The sequence below is a fragment of the Semicossyphus pulcher genome, unplaced genomic scaffold, assembly GCF_022749685.1.
Source record: "Semicossyphus pulcher isolate SPU_LCO1_2020_fin unplaced genomic scaffold, fSemPul1.0.p SCAF_24, whole genome shotgun sequence".
NCBI lineage: Eukaryota > Metazoa > Chordata > Actinopteri > Labriformes > Labridae > Semicossyphus > Semicossyphus pulcher.
The window spans coordinates 16,123,107-16,142,949 of record NW_027211698.1 but is presented as its reverse complement, the minus strand read 5'-3'; the positions used below and the strand labels follow the sequence as shown (position 1 = coordinate 16,142,949).

The window sequence follows — 19,843 nt, the reverse complement described above, 5'->3', positions numbered from 1 at the left end:
AAAGGAATCAACTTAAAATAATGCTTAGATCTTCATTATGTTAATTTAAATTATTTATATTAAAACTATTAAAACAACTATCCAACTGTTCATGTGGGTCAGCACACAGCCTCACAGAGCTGCTAGCATGTTTGTAGACTCTTAGTCTGGTTTATATTTTGTTGCACACTGTGACAGCACAGTGACAACTGACTCCTCCTGATTGTTGTAATAATTATGTCTTGTCCAGCTGTTCCTTTGGCCTTCTCTAGCACTACAGCCAAGACCTCACAGACATCATCAACAGGGCCAAATATCCCCGACACAACCACCGCTGTGATCCCAGAACCCTCGACAACCACCGCTGCCATCCTCCTTTCAACTGCGACGACTGTTCCTTTTATAACTTCTACTGCTACAAGTGTTCCCTTTACTGTAACTGCTACTACTACTGCTACAGAGGGGTCTACTTTATCTCCAGGAAGTACAGCTTTAACTACTGCTGAAGAGGGGTCTACTTTATCTCCAGGAAGTATAGCTCTAACTACTGCTGAAGAGGGGTCTACTTTATCTCCAGGAAGTACAGCTCTAACTACTGCTGAAGAGGGGTCTACTTTATCTCCAGGAAGTACAGCTTTAACTACTGCTGAAGAGGGGTCTACTTTATCTCCAGGAAGTACAGCTTTAACTACTGCTGAAGAGGGGTCTACTTTATCTCCAGGAAGTACAGCTTTAACTACTGCTGAAGAGGGGTCTACTTTATCTCCAGGAAGTACAGCTTTAACTACTGCTGAAGAGGGGTCTACTTTATCTCCAGGAAGTATAGCTCTAACTACTGCTGAAGAGGGGTCTACTTTATCTCCAGGAAGTACAGCTCTAACTACTGCTGAAGAGGGGTCTACTTTATCTCCAGGAAGTACAGCTTTAACTACTGCTACAGAGGGGTCTACTTTATCTCCAGGAAGTACAGCTCTAACTACTGTTGAAGAGGGGTCTACTTTATCTCCAGGAAGTACAGCTCTAACTACTGTTGAAGAGGGGTCTACTTTATCTCCAGGAAGTACAGCTCTAACTACTGTTGAAGAGGGGTCTACTTTATCTCCAGGAAGTACAGCTCTAACTACTGCTGAAGAGGGGTCTACTTTATCTCCAGGAAGTACAGCTCTAACTACTGCTACAGAGGGGTCTACTTTATCTCCAGGAAGTACAGCTCTAACTACTGCTACAGAGGGGTCTACTTTATCTCCAGGGAGTACAGCTCTAACTACTGCTACAGAGGGGTCTACTTTATCTCCAGGAAGTACAGCTCTAACTACTGTTGAAGAGGGGTCTACTTTATCTCCAGGAAGTACAGCTCTAACTACTGCTCAAGAGGGGTCTACTTTATCTCCAGGGAGTACAGCTCTAACTACTGCTACAGAGGGGTCTACTTTATCTCCAGGGAGTACAGCTCTAACTACTGCTACAGAGGGGTCTACTTTATCTCCAGGAAGTACAGCTCTAACTACTGCTACAGAGGGGTCTACTTTATCTCCAGGAAGTACAGCTCTAACTACTGCTGAAGAGGGGTCTACAGGTCCTACTGATACTACTCCCCCTATTCCTACTACTGCATCGCTTCCTCCTACAACTGCTCCTTCTTCTACAACTTGGCCTCCTCCATCTCCTAGTACCACTACTGCCACCACTACCACTACTGCCCTTAATACCACTACTGCCCCTACTACCACTACTGCCCTTAATACCACTACTGCCCCTAATACTACTGATGCACCTACTACCACTACTGCCACCACTACCACTACTGCCACCACTACCACTACTGCCCCTACTACTACTACTGCCCTTAATACCACTACTGCCCCTAATACTACTGATGCACCTAACACTACTACTACTGCCCCTACTACTACTAATGCCCCTACTACCACTACTGCCACCACTACCACTACTGCCACCACTACCACTACTGCCACCACTACCACTAATGCCCCTACTGCCCCTACTACCACTACTGCCACCACTACCACCCCCACTACCACTACTGCCCCCACTACCACTCCTCTGGTTTGCGAGAATGAAGGGATCCCGGTGAGCGGTGTCTGTACCTGCACTGATGACTGGACCGGAGAGAGATGCTCTGAAGGTACGTCTGGCTCAGCGACAGCAGCATGATACCAAACTTGTGTGAACATGTGACTTACTGACAGCGGTGTCTGTTTCTCTACACTTTGGACACCAGGCTCTATTTTATATCTAAATCTTCAGAAAGCTACAAATTAGCATTTTGGGGAACCATAAACATGAACGGGTCTTTAGCTAGCATGACTTTAGCATTGTGTTCTGATGCTAGCCTGTATCATTGCCGCTAAATACACATTAATTAGTAAAATGCGACCACATGGTTAAGGCCTGGTAAGAGAAGCATCTACAAGGTCAATATTTCAAAGACGTAGCTCCTTTTATAACATTTTTCCTCGTAGAAAATTTCTGCAAAGAACTAGCATTGGGTGGATTTCGATTTCCTCGCACAGCCATCGGCTGGTTTGCATATTCTGAGGAACTCTGTCCCAAAGGAACAAGTGGAGGTAAGTTTGCACCAACTGTCAACCTGCCTGCAACAACATATCTGCACTGTGTCTCTGTCCACCTTCCAGTCCAACACCCTACATCCAACATCTATCTGACACCATGAAACAAGATGAATTTGTGTCCACCACTTTAACTTCTGTCGCTCCATCCAGCTGGTAAACCTCGGGCTTCCACCAGATGTTCCACCAAGAACGGATCGCCGGTGTTCGACCGTCCACCACAGGTGCTCCGGTGTGACCAGACGCTGAGCAACATCCAACAAAATGTGAGAATAACAGAGCTGTGTTTTACAGTACACAGTGAAGACTGAATGTTGTCATGGTAACAACAAGAGCACATGCCTGAATGTCCCTTACATGTTTCCACCAGGTTCAGTTTGAATACAGTCTTTCTTTTCTCAGCTTACCGGTCCAGCTGATCTGGAGTCTCTGGCTTCCAGCACTCAGATTCTGACGTCCAGGCCTGAAGAGCTGACGGCTGAAAACGTGACAGCAGCAGCTCTGATCGCCGACACACTGCTGCGGTTTCCAAACGCCACAGAGGTACGTCCAACAAAACTGAAGAAGAAGAAACGTCGGTTCAGTCGACACCAAACACCATCTTCGACTGCCGAACCAGGTTCAAGGGTTTCTCTCTAAAACTGCAGATACAACAAACGCTCACTAAAGCTGTGATCCTTGCTGACAGGTGTGTCTTGCTGACAGGTGTGTCCTGTGTTAACGTTTGTGTTGCAGAGCGTCAGGGTGGCAGCGGTAGCAACAGTCAGCCAACTGCTCACTGCCGGCACTCCAGACGAGGAGGAGGAAAACGACTCCACTCTGAGGTGATCAACTCTTCATACCTGCCCCTGCCTGCTGGTCCAGCTGTCATGTTTACCTGTACACCTGTGCCATTTTAGTAACATGACCTGTTTAAGCCAAACGTTTCATTTTAGTCATAACCTGTTGATTTCTGTTTTTACTGGTAATCAGCTGAAACTGTTCAAAGTAAAGACACAGTTTCACATTAGTATTCAGCCCGGACACTCACAGGAGGCAGGTCTGGCTCCAGGCTGAAGGTCTACGGGAGCCTCAAAGGGACAAGACCAATATGTCAGGTGTATAACTGTTGGTCTTTAGAGACATCTGATCAAAAATAAGTGAAGTAGGGGAGGAAGCCATCGAACATTTAACACGAGAGAGCTTTAAATACCCGATGTGACGGTTGGTACTCAGACAGCATTCTGGGTTAAACTCGGCAGTTACACCTGAAGTCTCAGGTGTTCGTCATGTTCAGTTTCAGGTGCAGAAGACATGACATCAGATAATTAATGTTGTTAACGTACTGGTTATTATTTTAACGTATGTGTATTTTGTGTGCAGCCTCACGCAGACCCTGGACGAGCTCTCCGTCAACCTCAGCCTCAGTCTGAACACGTCTCAGTCCCAGGTGGTCCAACCAAACCTGGTGGTCCAGTCGGCACAGGTCCCTGCTGCAGACACGCAGGGAGTCCAGTTCACCTCTCTGTCAGGTGCGAATTCATTCACCTGGATGAGGCAGGATTCACGAGAGCAGCAAAAACAGCAGATGTACTCGTGACTGAGCTTTAAGTTTAACGTAGACTAAAGTCAGGTAACCGTCTTAGGGTCATTTTAAATCCTGGACCTGCAGAATAAAGTTTTATTTCTCCACAGTATAGCCCCAATAAAGTTCGAAGCCTGTTCAGAGTTCTACTGGAGAAATACTGAATGATGTCTGTTAACTTAAATGTCCTACAAGTACAGACTAGCTCTGACCCGGTCGGTCGCGTTGGGATGATTTCTGTTGGCAGCTTATTGTGCGAGCTGCAGGAGACTAAAACAATCAAAGGTTATGATTATTGTCGATCATCCGAGAGAAGAACACGAGTCCACTTCATCCCGTTGAGTCCTTTAAACCATCGTCTGTGGGTTTGAGAGAATCCAGGTTAAACCTCGTGTCCGGGTTATTTCAGGTGACCCGGTTTAGTCAGTCCAGAGTCCGTGCTGTTGTTTAATCCTCCGGATAAATTATGTTCACTGAAGCTTTTTATGGTTTTATGATGTTAAAGTGTGTCAGCGTCCTGCCGTCCGTCTGATCTCTGCTCATGTCTTTTATTATCGTCGCGTGTGCGTCTGGCTCTCTGCGAGGCCTCCAGCAGTTTGTTTACAAACTGAGGGCAGCGTTGGACAGAGACAGCGGCAGAGAAAGGGTTAAAATATCTGCACTCTACAAATGAAACGTTTAATTATCTTTAACGATGGACTTTGGTTCCTGTCAGGCGGCCATGTTTGTTTCTGTGTGTCCGAGAGCTAGCAGGCAGAACAACGAGCTGAAACAGTCAAAGCTAAATTTAATGTTCATGATTTGTTATTTGTTAAAGTCTCACATGCAGGTCGAGCTTCCTGCCTACAGGAGCCTGACAGGGACATTCAAAGACATTCTTCATGTGTTTCATCATATCAGAGCATTTCATGTCAGAGCCATCATCTCTGTTTCTCGGTGTGTTCAGGGACCACCGGCAGTTTTGTTGCTAACAGAATTAGGCTGAACACAAACACGTCGAAAGCTGTGGTGGAAGACGGATTCATAGCGGACGCCCTGATACACGTTCGATTCGCACCAGGTGAGTTTTCTGGTTTCTGTCAGAAAACTGTGAAATTCAGGTTTTTGTACCAAACTAATAAAAATGTCCTCGCCTTGTGCCTGAAGGCGCCGTCAGCGGTCACCAGGAACCGGCGAACGTGTCGCTGGGTTTCGTCCTCTACCAGAACGACCGCTTCTTCAGGTCGAGGCACTACATGCGGCGACGGGCCACCATCAGGGTCCTGTCGGCCAGCGTTGAAGGTCGTGGGCGCAGCATGGTGCCGCAGCGCGTGGAGATGATGTTCAGACCGGCAGTAAGATCTCGTTCAGACTGTCTTTAACGAGAACACAGGGTGAACGTCTGACTACAGGTTGATGTTTCAGGTGATGGAGAGAACGTCTCTGTTCGACTTCGCCTGTGTTTTCTGGAACTACTCTGTGAACGAGTGGAGCACGGACGGCTGCTGGAAGGGAAACGCTTCAGACGGAGTCCTGACATGTTTCTGTGACCACACCACCAACTTCGCTGCTCTCTGGGTGAAAGAACTGAATGAGACCACAGCTGGTTTTAATGTAGATCACACGACACAAACTGAGCTGAAGGTACAAATGTTCTACGTTTGTTGTGTTTCAGTCCTTCAGGGAGAACTATGAATACGCAGAAGCTCTGAGTGTGGTCTCCATCGTTGGACTTTCGTTCTCTGTTCTGGGTTTGGTTGTTACGATCGTTCACCACATTAAAGAAAAGTAAGACTTTATTTTAGCACCTCAGTGGAGCTCTTAGAGTTCCCATGGAAACAAAACAGATGTTTAACATGTAAAACATCTAAATATGTGAAAGGATGGTGCACAGTATGTTCTGGTTTCTGTTGGTAGTCCGAGTAGTATCGACCAATCACGCATCAGCAGGCTTTGGTGTGCACAGGTAAACTGTGTGGAAAGCAACAGAGGAGGAACTCCACCCTCTATCACACCATCCTCTTCATCGTCATTATCTTATGAATCTCTATAAACAGACATTAGCATGCTAACAGTTAACACTCTGCTCTTAGACGTTGTCTCTCAGCTCCAGCTCCATCCTCACTTCTCTTGTTTCTAGTGGGACTGTAAATAGTGCCGCGCACGAAGAAGGAAGTGTTGGCTTAAAGGCGTTTATCGCTAACTGCTAGCTACACCGTTAGCCCTAAAGGCATCCTGCTAGTGTCTGTGGATGGATGTTCAACAGATCGTCAGACTTCTCAAAGGATCACCACTTAAACTGTTTCCTGTAACTGTATCGCCTTTTTTTCGTCCTCTGTGCAGCTGTCTGTCTGGCGGGCGTCAGAACAACAGGAAGTTGCCTCTGCTGTATGTGTGCATCAGTCTGCTGGCCTTCATCATCACCTTCCTCTCCGGCGTGGGGAACTCGAGCCGCCACAGCGACGTTGAGCCCGACGCTCAGACAAACGTCGTCCTCCCCTCTGATGAGCGCGTGGAGCCAGACGCAGGCACGTGCTCAGTGGTGGCAGCTCTGATGCACTACTTCCTGTTGGCCACGTTCATGTGGAACGCCGTGTACGGGACGGAGCTGGTGCTGCTTGTGAGCAGCCTGCGCCGCAGTCTCCCCCCTCACTGGACCTCAGGCAGCCTGGCTGTGGGATGGGGTGAGACTTTAACCCTCCAGAGCCCCGAACGTTCCACAACAAAACATCAGGACATGAATTCAGACGCTGTAACTTTGATGTTGTCGCTGTTTGTTCGTAGGAGCCCCGGCTGTCATCATGGCGGTCACGCTGGGAGCCACATACAGGGTGGAGAACCCTCTGGGATACCGACAGGAGGAATTGTGGGTCCTTTTCGGTGATAATAGTTCCACATTATTAACTGGTTGATGATCTGTTGTAACGCCTGTGTTGTTGCTCCGTCAGCTGCTGGCTCGCAGGCCTCGATAGAGACAAACACTTTGACTTTGGGAGGCCCATGTTCTGGGGCTTCCTGCTTCCTCTGGGTCTGATCCTCGTCTACAACCTGCTGCTGCTGCTGCTCACCTCTATGATCACCTGCAGGACCGACCCCCAGCTCCAGAGGTAACGCTGCTAACAGTTACTGTACACCTCTACTCTTTCAGATGTAAAAGTCCTTCTCAGGAGGACAGACAGGAAAGGCAGATTTATGGACGAGAATCAGAACGATCAATGATAGCAAAGTCTTCAGTCTCAGAGCAAACACAGAGCGCATGTGATGAACATTCATCAGAGAGAATAACTTCTACCTGTGTGAACGGTTCCACAGCAGCTCTCTGTCCCTGAGGAAGAAGATCCTCGTCAGCGTGTCTCTGGCCGTGTTGCTCGGTCTGTCCTGGACTCTGGGCTACCTGGTCCTGGTCACCAGAGGACACGCCAACTTGGTGTTCAGCATCGCCTTCTGCCTCTGCACCACCACACAGGTGAGTCAGGAGCTGCTGACACTCATGTCACATGAGGCTACAGCCAGCAGCTGGTTAGCTTAGCTTAGCATAAAGAATGGAACCAGAGGGGAACTGTTAGCCTTGTCTTTAATTGGTCTTTACTGCCCCCCTTTCTCTTTCAGGGTTTTCAGATCTTCGTCCTCTTCACGGCCCGGACACCGAGTTTCAGAGCCACCGTGTCTCACTCCGTCAAACACATCTCCAACGCCATCCTCATCCCGCTCAGCTACACACACTACAATCTGACCAAGACCTTAAGCAGGACCATGGGCTCCGAGTCCTACAAAGACCTGTGGAGTCCTGGCAGCTAACATCAGCAGCTAACTGTAGCCGCTAACAGCTCATTAGCACAGCGTTCATGGAGATGCAAAGCTACATGTGAATGCAGAGAGAGTAATAAACAGGAGCGAAGCTGAAGCTCGCAGCAGAACGACCTCTCGGAACCTCCTGCAGCTCTGCTTGTTTCATCATCACAGCTTCACATGTGTGAACTACATTTCCCAGGATGCACTGGAACCCCCAGGAGGGGGATCTTTGTTCCCACTTTAAAAAAAAGAGAATAAAAAATAAGCTGAAGAAGAGTGCAGATGAAAGTCTCTGCTGCGTGTGGTTGCAGTGACGCTGCTCGTCCCACAGGTGGCAGCAGAGTTCAACACAAACACTTTAATATCTGATTTAACCTGAGATCGATGTTTAATAAAAGATGGTGTGTTTGAGGTTTTATTGTTTAGTAACCGATATTTGAGTTTAACTTTAGAGCCTTTTAACTGGTTTAAACTGGTCTAAACTGGTTAGTGGTGGGCCGTATATACCCTCATTTGTACTGGTTTTTTACAGTCTAAATGTCCTGTTAATGGTTTACACTGGTTATTAATGGTAAGTCTTTAATGGTTTACACTGGTGTGTCGGTCTGAATAAATGAAGTGTACACTGAGACGTTGCTGGTCGTGGATCCTCTAAATTTAACTCTTCAGTCATCTAAACTTTTAAAGGAGTTGTGTGCTAATAGCTAAAGGCTAACATCAGCTTGCTAGCATGACAGTGTCACTATATCAATGATCATATGCTAATGTTTAGCAGGTACAATAACATTCACCACCTTAGTTTAGCATGTTAGCATGCTCACAGCAGCTTATTAGGAGAAAACAGGCTGCAGCAGAGGCTCAGAGGAAAGTTTTCAGCTGCAGGTTTTAATCACTTTGACATGTTGACCTGATGGTGGCGCTACATGAAAGTCAGAGTATCATCAAAGGATTCACAGAGAAGGCTTTCAGAGTGGAGCTGGTTTCTCCGGACTCTGAGGGGGTCAGTGAAGGCAGCAGCAGCTCTGACACGAAGCAGACGTCTTCATGGAGGTGAAGGTGTCTCAGTCCCACCACACATGCCGCCAACACGCCGCCTCACGTGACATCACACAGAAGCCTCGTGTTGACAACTTCACAAAAGCTACAGACAGGAGGTCTCACTCGGATCAGATTTTATTTAATTTTTCTCTAATTTAAACTAAATAGATGTTTTCTTTGTCCTCCTTCCTCCAAACACTGACGCACATACAGAAGAAAAGCTCAAACCTTTTTACAGTATAGAAATGTTGTTCATGCAGATGTTGCCTTCAGGCTCCCCTCAGTCTGTTTGTAGTTTGACAGCATAAATCTGATAATTAAACCCGTCAATAAAGACGATCGTTACATAATTCATTCTGACGTGAACCCTCGGCTGCAGGGGGCGTTCGATTTCTCTGCGGGGTGTGACGACGGGGCGCGACGACGGGGCGCTCTGATACAAGCTGCGCTGACAGGAAGCAGATGTGGACTTAGAGTCCTGAGGCTGCTTTAAGAAAGAACACACAGAGACACACACAGAGACACACACAGACACACACACAGACACACACAGAGACACACACAGACACACACAGAGACACACACAGAGACACACACAGACACACACAGAGACACACACAGAGACACACAGAGACACACACAGAGACACACAGGAGACACACACAGAGACACACACAGAGACACACACAGAGACACACACAGACACACACAGAGACACACACAGACACACACAGAGACACACACAGACACACACACAGAGACACACACAGAGACACACACAGAGACACACACAGAGACACACAGAGACACACACAGAGACACACACAGAGACACACAGGAGACACACACAGACACACACAGAGACACACACAGAGACACACACAGACACACACACAGAGACACACTGAAAACACACAAACACACAAAGACACACTGAAAACACACAAACACACAAAGACACACACAGAGACACACAGAGACACACACAGAGACACACACAGAGACACACACAGAGACACACACAGAGACACACAGAGACGCACACAGAGACACACTGAAAACACACAAACACACAAAGACACACACAGAGACACACACACAGAGACACACAAACAAACACAGAGACACACACAGAGACACACACAGAGACACACAAACAAACACAGAGACACACACAGACACACACACAGAGACACACTGAAAACACACAAACACACAAAGACACACTGAAAACACACAAACACACAAAGACACACACAGAGACACACAGAGACACACACAGAGACACACAGAGACACACACAGAGACACACACAGAGACACACAGAGACGCACACAGAGACACACTGAAAACACACAAACACACAAAGACACACACAGAGACACACACACAGAGACACACAAACAAACACAGAGACACACACAGAGACACACACAGAGACACACACAGAGACACACAGAGACACACACAGAGACACACAAACAAACACAGAGACACACACAGAGACACACACAGAGACACACACAGAGACACACACAGAGACACACTGAAAACACACAAACACACAAAGACACACTGAAAACACACAAACACACAAACACACACACAGAGACACACACAGACACACACAGAGACACACACAGAGACACACACAGAGACACACACAGAGACACACACAGAGACACACACAGAGACACACAGAGACGCACACAGAGACACACTGAAAACACACAAACACACAAAGACACACACAGAGACACACACACAGAGACACACAAACAAACACAGAGACACACACAGAGACACACACAGAGACACACAAACAAACACAGAGACACACACAGAGACACACACAGAGACACACACAGAGACACACAGAGACACACACAGAGACACACACAGAGACACACACAGAGACACACACAGAGACACACAGAGACGCACACAGAGACACACTGAAAACACACAAACACACAAAGACACACACAGAGACACACACACAGAGACACACAAACAAACACAGAGACACACACAGAGACACACACAGAGACACACAAACAAACACAGAGACACACACAGAGACACACACAGAGACACACACAGAGACACACACAGAGACACACACAGAGACACACTGAAAACACACAAACAAACAAACACTGAAAACAAGATGAAGAGCAGATTAAACCCGACACGGTGCTCAGGACTCTGCAGGACAGTTTTGTGTTCTGCACCTTCTGCTTTATTCACCTGCTGTCCTTCTCTGCTGGGTTTCCCAGCATGCACTGGGGCAGAAGCAGGTTCCCTTACCTGCTGTGTTACTGGAGCTTTAAACCTGAAACACATTTGAAACACTTTAAAGGACAGGTTGTCTTCAGGTGTTCAGTTTGTGCAGAAACAAACAAACAGTAAGAAGTTGATTAATAAATAAAACTGTGACGGACTGATCGAAAACAAACTGCTGTCCTGCACCCTCCACCCTCCACCCTCCACCCTCCATCCTCCACCCTGTGTCACGGTTTCAATTTCAACAAAAAGGTGAGGACCCAGACGCAGAATTAGATAACGGATTTGATTAAATGAAAGGCAAAAATGCACAAACAAAATCTAAACTCCAACAAAAGACAAAAAGGAAAATCAAAAGACAGAGAAAAAAAACTTACAAACAACACCGGGAACAGGTAAACCAAGGGAACGAGGAGCAACGAGGAAATCAGGGGAGGCACGAGGATAATCCAGAGTAAGGTCAGGGACATAGACTCACACACGATGGACCACAATGAACCAGCACAGAGACAGGGGAGCACAAAGACTAAATAAACTTAGGAGGTGAGGCTAATCAGACACAGGTGAGACAATCAAGGGGCAGGTGCAGACAATCAGGGCAGGGCACATAATCAAACAAGCGGGAAACACAAAGGCAGGAAGTGGACCAACACGAGAGACAAGGTGACAAAGTGAAACAGGAAATGATCTAATCAAAAAGACACAAGTGAAATACTTAACAAGACTTAATTGTGACCCGAACATGGAAAACACCAAACACCAAACTAAACAATGAGAGCTCATGACAAGGTGACGAGGTGACAAGGTGACGAAGTGACGAGGTGACGAAGTGACGAAGTGACGAGGTGACGAAGTGACGAGGTGACGAGGTGACGAGGTGACGAAGTGACGCAAGGAAGAACAACTGAACACCGAAATACAAGACAAACCAGAACTACACTAGAGACTCATGACAGCCTGCACCCTCCACCCTGCACCCTCCACCCTCCACCCTGCACCCTCCACCCTCCAACCTGCACCCTCCACCCTCCAACCTCCACCCTCCAACCTCCAACCTGCACCCTCCAACCTCCACCCTCCACCCTGCACCCTCCACCCTCCAACCTCCAACCTCCACCCTCCACCCTGCACCCTCCAACCTCCACCCTCCAACCTCCAACCTCCAACCTCCAACCTCCACCCTCCACCCTGCACCCTCCACCCTCCACCCTCCAACCTGCACCCTCCACCCTCCAACCTCCAACCTGCACCCTCCACCCTCCAACCTCCACCCTCCAACCTCCAACCTGCACCCTCCACCCTCCAACCTCCAACCTGCACCCTCCACCCTCCACCCTCCACCCTCCAACCTGCACCCTCCAACCTCCAACCTCCACCCTCCAACCTCCAACCTCCACCCTCCAACCTGCACCCTCCAACCTGCACCCGCCGACCTCCACCCTCCAACCTCCACCCTGCACCCTCCAACCTCCAACCTCCATCCTTCAACCTCCAACCTCAAACATCCAACCTCCACCCTGAACCCTCCAACCTTCAACCTCCAACCTCAAACATCCAACCTCCACCCTGAACCCTCCAACCTCCAACCTTCACCCTCCGACCTCCACCCTCCAACCTCCACCCTGCACCCTCCAACCTCCAACCTCCATCCTTCAACCTCCAACCTCAAACATCCAACCTCCACCCTGAACCCTCCAACCTCCAACCTCCTACCTCCAACCTCCAACCTCCACCCTGCACCCTCCACCCTCCATCCCCCCTCCCCCAACCTCAGTCCTCAATCCTTAGTCCTCCGTCTTCATCCTCCACCCTCCCTCCTCCCTCCTCCATCCTCCTCCATCTATTTGGCAGGAAAATGTTGAAACTGATGGATCTGAAACTTTTCAGCTGAACTTTGAAACTCTTTAATTCAGTCCAAACATCTTCAGAGTTATAATAATATAGTTAGTAAAGTTAAAGTCCTCCTGACGTCTCCGAGCTCTCTGATTGGCTGCTGCACTCTTACATAAGCGCTGTGTTTTCAGGGGCTTTCCTGCTCTAATGAGAAGCAGACCTGGACCTGCTGCAGCTTTAACTCGCTATAAAACACACAGCCAGCTCACGTGAGGCGGCGCTCTGCTCGGGGCCCCGCGGGGACACATCATTATATTTTAAAAGAGCTGTTTGAACTAATTCTGCCTCCTTTAAGAGCTTCATGTTGCACAAGGAGCGAGATGTTTTCTGTCTGCACATCTGTGCAACCTGACAGCCTGATTACACACACACACACACACACACACACTGACCTTGGATTCAGACCCTCCTGCTGGCCTCTCTCATGCATCCTCTGTTGGAACCATCAGCTCCTCCTCTGGCTCCGGTCTGTTTGAGCGATCAGCGCCCTCCGGGGCCGGCACTGATGAAGTGATGTGTTTCAGGGGAGACGTTCAGGTTCAGGATTTAGTAAGTGAGTCTCATCAGCTGCCATCAGGTGAACAACATGTACACACAAACACACAACATGTACACACACACATAGGTGAAGCCTGCTGCAGGTGTCGACATGCGAAGATTCAATCAGAGGACAGAAGAACACGTGCGACCTTTAAAGGATTAAGACGCAGTTTACAGTGTTTCATACTCTCGTAATGTTTACACGCTCCTCATGTAGTTTCAGACTCCTCGAATTTAAATGTTTCTGCAGTTTCAGAACGCTCATGCTCATATGAGTCCCTGAACGCCTCGTGCTGGTTTGAACTCTTGTTCTTCTGAGGGTTTTGTTACTGAGAAATCGAAGCATTATTCGGTGGTTCAAACGTTCACTGTGGAGGTTTGATTCCGGCAGCAGGTCCACTGTGCCCTGGGTACTGACTTGCAGGTAAACTCTCTGAATATTAATTTTCAACGTGTCTGTGAGCGTGTGCAGGTTTGACTTTGTCTGGAGAATAAAACAAAGAGCCAACGTGACATCAATCTTTTCCCTTCTTCAGACCTGAGAGTGCTGCTGCTATGTGTGACATAACGGCTTCATCGCCTCCCAGCATCTGCCCCTGCAGCCACACACACCCACAAATCCACTCCATGTGTGTGCAGACGAGCTGATAAGTCTCTGTTTCCTTCTGCTTCACATTTTCAGCCTTTCAGCCTCTCCAACCTGATCCATCTAAAGCAGATTTATCATCTGATAGCAACATGCATCCGCTCTGCTGACAGGCTGAGCCACAACGACGTCCCAGGATCAAACATGGACGCACGCGTTTGGACAGACGTGGACGTCTGTGCGCGTTTAGACAGACGTGGGCGTCTGCGCGCGTTTAGACAGACGTGGACGTCTGCGCGCGTTTAGACAGACGTAGACGTCTGCGCGCGTTTAGACAGACATGGACGTCTGCACGCGTTTAGACAGACATGGACTTCTGCACACGTTTAGACAGACATGGACGTCTGCACTCGTTTAGACAAACGTGGACGTCTGCGTGCGTTTAGACAGTCGTGGGTGTCTGCACTCGTTTAGACAAACATGGACGTCTGCGTGTGTTTAGACAGTCGTGGGCGTCTGCACTCGTTTAGACAAACATGGATGTCTGCGTGCGTTTAGACAGACATGGACGTCTGCACTCGTTTAGACAAACATGGACGTCTGCGTGCATTTAGACAGACATGTACGTCTGCGTGCGTTTAGACAGTCGTGGGTGTCTGCGCGCGTTTAGACAGACATGGACGTCTGCGTACGTTTAGACAGTCGTGGGCGTCTGCGTGCGTTTAGACAGACATGGACGTCTGCGTACGTTAAGACAGACATGGGCGTCTGCGCACGTTTAGACAGACAAGGACGTCTGCGCGCGTTTAGACAGACATGGACGTCTGCGTACGTTAAGACAGACAAGGACGTCTGCGCGTGTTTAGACAGACATGGGCGTCTGCGCGCGTTTAGACAGACAAGGGCGTCTGCGCGCGTTTAGACAGACATGGACGTCTGCGCGCGTTTAGACAGACAAGGGCGTCTGCGCGCGTTTAGACAGACAAGGACGTCTGCGCGTGTTTAGACAGACATGGACGTCTGCGTACGTTAAGACAGACAAGGACGTCTGCGCGCGTTTAGACAAACATGGACGTCTGCGTGTGTTTAGACAGTCGTGGGCGTCTGCACTCGTTTAGACAAACATGGATGTCTGCGTGCGTTTAGACAGACATGGACGTCTGCACTCGTTTAGACAAACATGGACGTCTGCGTGCATTTAGACAGACATGTACGTCTGCGTGCGTTTAGACAGTCGTGGGTGTCTGCGCGCGTTTAGACAGACATGGACGTCTGCGTACGTTTAGACAGTCGTGGGCGTCTGCGTGCGTTTAGACAGACATGGACGTCTGCGTACGTTAAGACAGACATGGGCGTCTGCGCACGTTTAGACAGACAAGGACGTCTGCGCGCGTTTAGACAGACATGGACGTCTGCGTACGTTAAGACAGACAAGGACGTCTGCGCGTGTTTAGACAGACATGGGCGTCTGCGCGCGTTTAGACAGACAAGGGCGTCTGCGCGCGTTTAGACAGACATGGACGTCTGCGTGCGTTAAGACAGACATGGGCGTCTGCGCGCGTTTAGACAGACAAGGACGTCTGCGCGTGTTTAGACAGACATGGACGTCTGCGTACGTTAAGACAGACAAGGACGTCTGCGCGCGTTTAGACAGACATGGACGTCTGCGTACATTAAGACAGACAAGGACGTAAAAGTCCCTCAGAATGAAAATTAACACATCGACGTGACACGTTTGGACAACAGGTCACTCGCCTTTACACTGCTGTAAAGACAACATGTCTACACAAAGAGTTTGACCTTTGACCCTCCAGCCGGCAGACTGAAAAACATCATGTTCTGTTCAGGCAAGAATAGTTGACACGTTCAATCATGTGATTTTAAAAAACTTTGAGTTTTCTAAGTGAACAAACTCTCTGCAGTTTGTTCAGAAAACCTGAAAACTTTTTTTAAAAGGTTTGAATTGCAACCGAGTCCTTCCAAAGCCCCCCTCTTATTGCAGTCCTCAAACATCCCACGCTTATTGTAGTTCCAGAACGCCTTGTGCTAGTTTTAGTCCCCAAACACACAACGTGCTCCAGGACAGTGCCAGTGTGTTTGTTCAGTCCCCAAAAGTCCCACGCTCATTTTACTTCCTAAACGCCTCACATTTGTTGTACAGTTTTCTGAATATCCTGCACTCTCTTAGCACCTGAACGCCCCACGTTTATTTTAGCTCCTGAACACCTCTTTAACGTGCGGCGTTTATTTTAGTTCCTGAATGTCACACACTGATTTTACACCAACACAAAGATCGTCTTTGTTAGGATGAAAGAGAAGAAGAGCCCATAAAATTACGTTCTGAATCTTCTCTGAGCCGCGCCGTCCGTTGGATCGTTTCTGTCAGATATCTGGAGCTGGAAAACACATAAAGAAAGTTCATAAAAAGTATTATACAATCCTCTCGCCTTGAAATGCTTCTGAGAAAACGTTCTGCCTCTTTTCTTCACCTCAGCAGGCGGTTCTGGATTTATCTGACCCATGTGTGACGGCAACAATCCAGACCTGGCTCCGCGTCAGCTCGGTGTGAACACAGGCTCTGAGCGAGGAGCAGGAGGAGGAGGAGGACAGGAGCCAAGAGGTGATCTGAGGTCAGATTTAAGGACTTCAGCCCAACAGTGAGAATCCGTCAGTCCCCCAGCGGTCAGGAAGTCGACCAGAGAAGAAGAACAAACCGAACATCTCGGCCCCTCGACGACGTCACGAAACGTCTCTGTGAAACAGATTCAGAGGAAGAGCTCATCACCAGAGAGGATCATTAATCTCACCGGGGATTCCCCTGAAACAAACAGCCAGCATCCTCCATTCTTCCTCCCCTCATCCTCCCTAGTCCTCCCCTCGTCCTCCCCTCGTCCTCCCCTGTCCTCCCCTGTCCTCCCCTTGTCCTCCCCTCATCCTCCCCTGTCCTCCCCTGTCCTCCCCTCCTACTCCCGTCATCCTCCCCTCATCCTCCCTCCTCCTCCCCTTGTTCTCCCCTCATCCTCCCTGCTCAGCTCGGCCGAGTCAGATTTTCCTTAGATGAGGGAATCCCGGGCAGGATGAGATCAGAGCAGGGAGCAGGAGTTCCCCTTCCTCGTAACTCACCCTTCAGAGAAACTCGAGGGAGGAAGACGACAAAGAGAGAAACATTTGGAGTCCAGGTCAGGAGCCCTGAGGAACACCAGGAGGACTACGAGCACCACCACGACCCGCCAATGCTGCCTAAACGACCTGAAAACTACGATTCAACTTTGAACTGATTCAGAGAAGAGTTTCAAGTGAAGACCCGAGTCTATCAAGAGTCATCAGATTCATGAATCGAGTCTGACTCGAGGCCAAGTCATGTAACAGCAAGTCCCAAGTCAGAACAAACGAGTCCCTTTTCAAGAGCAACAAGTGCAAAGTACAAACCAACAAGATGGAGGTAAAGACCGACAGGTGCTACGAATAGTCCGGAGAATAGTCAGGAGACATGCAAGGTAGAACAGTCCCAAGTGAAGACATACAGGTCTCCAAAGAACAAGTCCCAAGTCAGGACCGACATGTGGTAACTCGAGTCCAGGTTCAGACCACACGTCTCTTTTCTAAACAAGCTAGAAAAACTCATCAGAGCAGTTTGATGACAGAGTCGGTTCAGACTGAAGGGTCATCCATCAGAGGGAGCTCCTCACATCGACATGAAGATGAACTTCATCAGGACATGAGCTGAAGAAGGAAAGAACATCTGTCCTGAAACATCCATCAAACATGACACGAGGAACGGGCCGAGCTGCTGCTGGTCCAACACGAGTCACTGCGAAAGGAATTAACAACTAACCCTCCACAGAGCCGAGACTTCCTGTGAGGACGAGACAACGGACATGTAGAGGTCAGAAAAACACGGTGCAACAAGGCGCCCGGGGGGGGGTGTTAGAGGGAGGCTCCTGATCTGTGGCCGACAGCCACCTGCATGTTAACCTGTCTCACAGACGAGCTGTCATCACAATCTGACTGATGTGGTCTCGTGCATCGACTGAGTTTAACTGCGAGGACAACAGTGTTCTCTGCTATAGGAAGAGGATGTGACACGCTGAGGAGGACGTTACAAACATGTCCCTGCAGTCCACCTCAGGGTGCTTCCTCTCACCCTGTTAGTCTCCATCTCACACATTCAGACCGAAGTGTCTCTGCTTCTCACATTTACAACGTTTATCGACCAACAGACAGGAAGTGGTCAGGTTCACTGGATCAGACAGGAAGTCCATTGAACGCAGCCTGGCTGATCACACAGGACCAGCAGAGGGCTCTCCTCGGGTCTGAACTCTCGCCAACATCTCCCAGCAGACCGTCTGTTCTTGTTTATGGACTCAGAGATGTTCGGAGGCTTCGGGGGATTTCTTCTTCTGCACAATAATCGAGTTGAGGAGGTTAAACAGAACCAGCGGCCCCTCGGTGCGTCTGCACCATTACATAAGTCTGCCTCACAGCAGGATCCAGTTTCCTGCCTGCAGAAACATGGCAGCACACGCGGCCTCGGCACATTCATGTGTTTTAAACATTTCTGCACAAACAGTTCAAGTTTACATGTGTGACATCATTTCCTGTGTTCCAGCGCAGAGTCACACGGGGAGCTTTGAGAGCCTGTTTCCTTCATCATGAGGCTGTGCAGACTCAGCGACACGCTCCTGCCTCTCTGTGTGGAGCACGAGAGAGACGCAGCGCCAGCGTCACTGCTTCCTTCTCTAAACGAGTGAAAAACAATGAGCAACATGTCTGTGCTGCAGCAGCCACAGTGGGGGGTCAAGACCTCTGCCAGGGGCCAAATGTTAGGGGTCAAAGGTCAGTGATGTGATGAAGTTTTCTCTGCATAAGAACAGAAGCTATGCAGCTGATGGAGGTTGGGCATCACGTCAGCGCCGAGCCGTTAATGGAACGTTCTGGTTCTCAGTGGAACCGTTCATGTGTTACATAACAGGATGAATTACAGCAGAGCTGGCACCACGCCCCCCCTGTGGTGGACAAACCTTCACATTTCTGCTCACAGAGTCAAAAATCTGTCACAATTTCCCCCTCTTAACTGAAATAATCCACCTGTTGCCATGCCGACGGTACACAGAGCCCATCTTTACCCCGCGGTCTCAGAAAACGGCCCTGACGGCGTTCTGGAAAAGTGATGTAATCCATCACATCAATGCTGGGGGGGGGGGGGGTAATATGAGGATGGGTACGGGCTGCAAACAGAGGACCTGGAATCAAACCAAACCACATTCACAGTTTTCCACATTTTAGATTCTTCAGCACTCGAGCTCTGAGGGAGACGGCACAGCGATTTCTACCAGGTCAGGAGTGATGTGTCACTCTGTTTCCACGGCAACAAGTACAATAGATCCCATGCTACATCACCAGAAAGAATGAACGAACACTTGTATTACGACCGACGTACCGCTCGAGTTCAAAGTTCATAGAAGTAGCACGAAGGGTTAATCACAGCCGACCGGGGTCAATCAAGGAACAACAAACACAGGGTTCTGCTCCGTAGCTCAGCGACCTGGAGGACGACCTGGGAGTCCGGAGGTTGTCACTTCAGGAGGCCGGTGT

The 19,843-nt window shown here is 48.9% G+C and overlaps 2 protein-coding genes across 2 annotated transcripts; both read left to right on the top strand.

Moving 5' to 3' along the window:
* The first annotated feature begins 1,855 nt into the window (after positions 1 to 1,855).
* On the top strand, positions 1,856 to 7,911 carry adgrg7.1 (adhesion G protein-coupled receptor G7, tandem duplicate 1). The gene is made up of 14 exons (XM_069674970.1): positions 1,856 to 2,070; positions 2,749 to 2,836; positions 2,973 to 3,113; positions 3,306 to 3,394; positions 3,933 to 4,081; positions 5,081 to 5,194; positions 5,281 to 5,468; positions 5,539 to 5,691; positions 5,789 to 5,901; positions 6,457 to 6,797; positions 6,898 to 6,979; positions 7,062 to 7,220; positions 7,426 to 7,579; positions 7,723 to 7,911. The coding sequence occupies exons 1-14, from the start codon at positions 1,856 to 1,858 to the stop codon at positions 7,909 to 7,911; spliced, it is 2,175 nt and encodes a 724-aa protein (XP_069531071.1).
* Positions 7,912 to 8,815: 904 nt separating this feature from the next.
* On the top strand, positions 8,816 to 13,091 carry LOC138603289 (splicing factor 3A subunit 2-like). Its single transcript, XM_069674969.1, has 2 exons — positions 8,816 to 8,905; positions 12,186 to 13,091. The coding sequence occupies exons 1-2, from the start codon at positions 8,816 to 8,818 to the stop codon at positions 13,089 to 13,091; spliced, it is 996 nt and encodes a 331-aa protein (XP_069531070.1).
* The last annotated feature ends 6,752 nt before the right edge of the window (positions 13,092 to 19,843 follow it).

Excerpts from the sequence above, each read along its gene's own strand:
- adgrg7.1 (XM_069674970.1), top strand. The coding sequence starts at position 1,856 with ATGCACCTAACACTACTACTACTGCCCCTACTACTACTAATGCCCCTA. Across the intron at positions 7,221-7,425 it reads ACCGACCCCCAGCTCCAGAG|CAGCTCTCTGTCCCTGAGGA; the intron begins GTAACGCTGCTA and ends ACGGTTCCACAG. Across the intron at positions 7,580-7,722 it reads GCCTCTGCACCACCACACAG|GGTTTTCAGATCTTCGTCCT; the intron begins GTGAGTCAGGAG and ends TTTCTCTTTCAG.
- LOC138603289 (XM_069674969.1), top strand. The coding sequence starts at position 8,816 with ATGGTGGCGCTACATGAAAGTCAGAGTATCATCAAAGGATTCACAGAG. Across the intron at positions 8,906-12,185 it reads TTTCTCCGGACTCTGAGGGG|CCTGCACCCTCCACCCTGCA; the intron begins GTCAGTGAAGGC and ends GACTCATGACAG.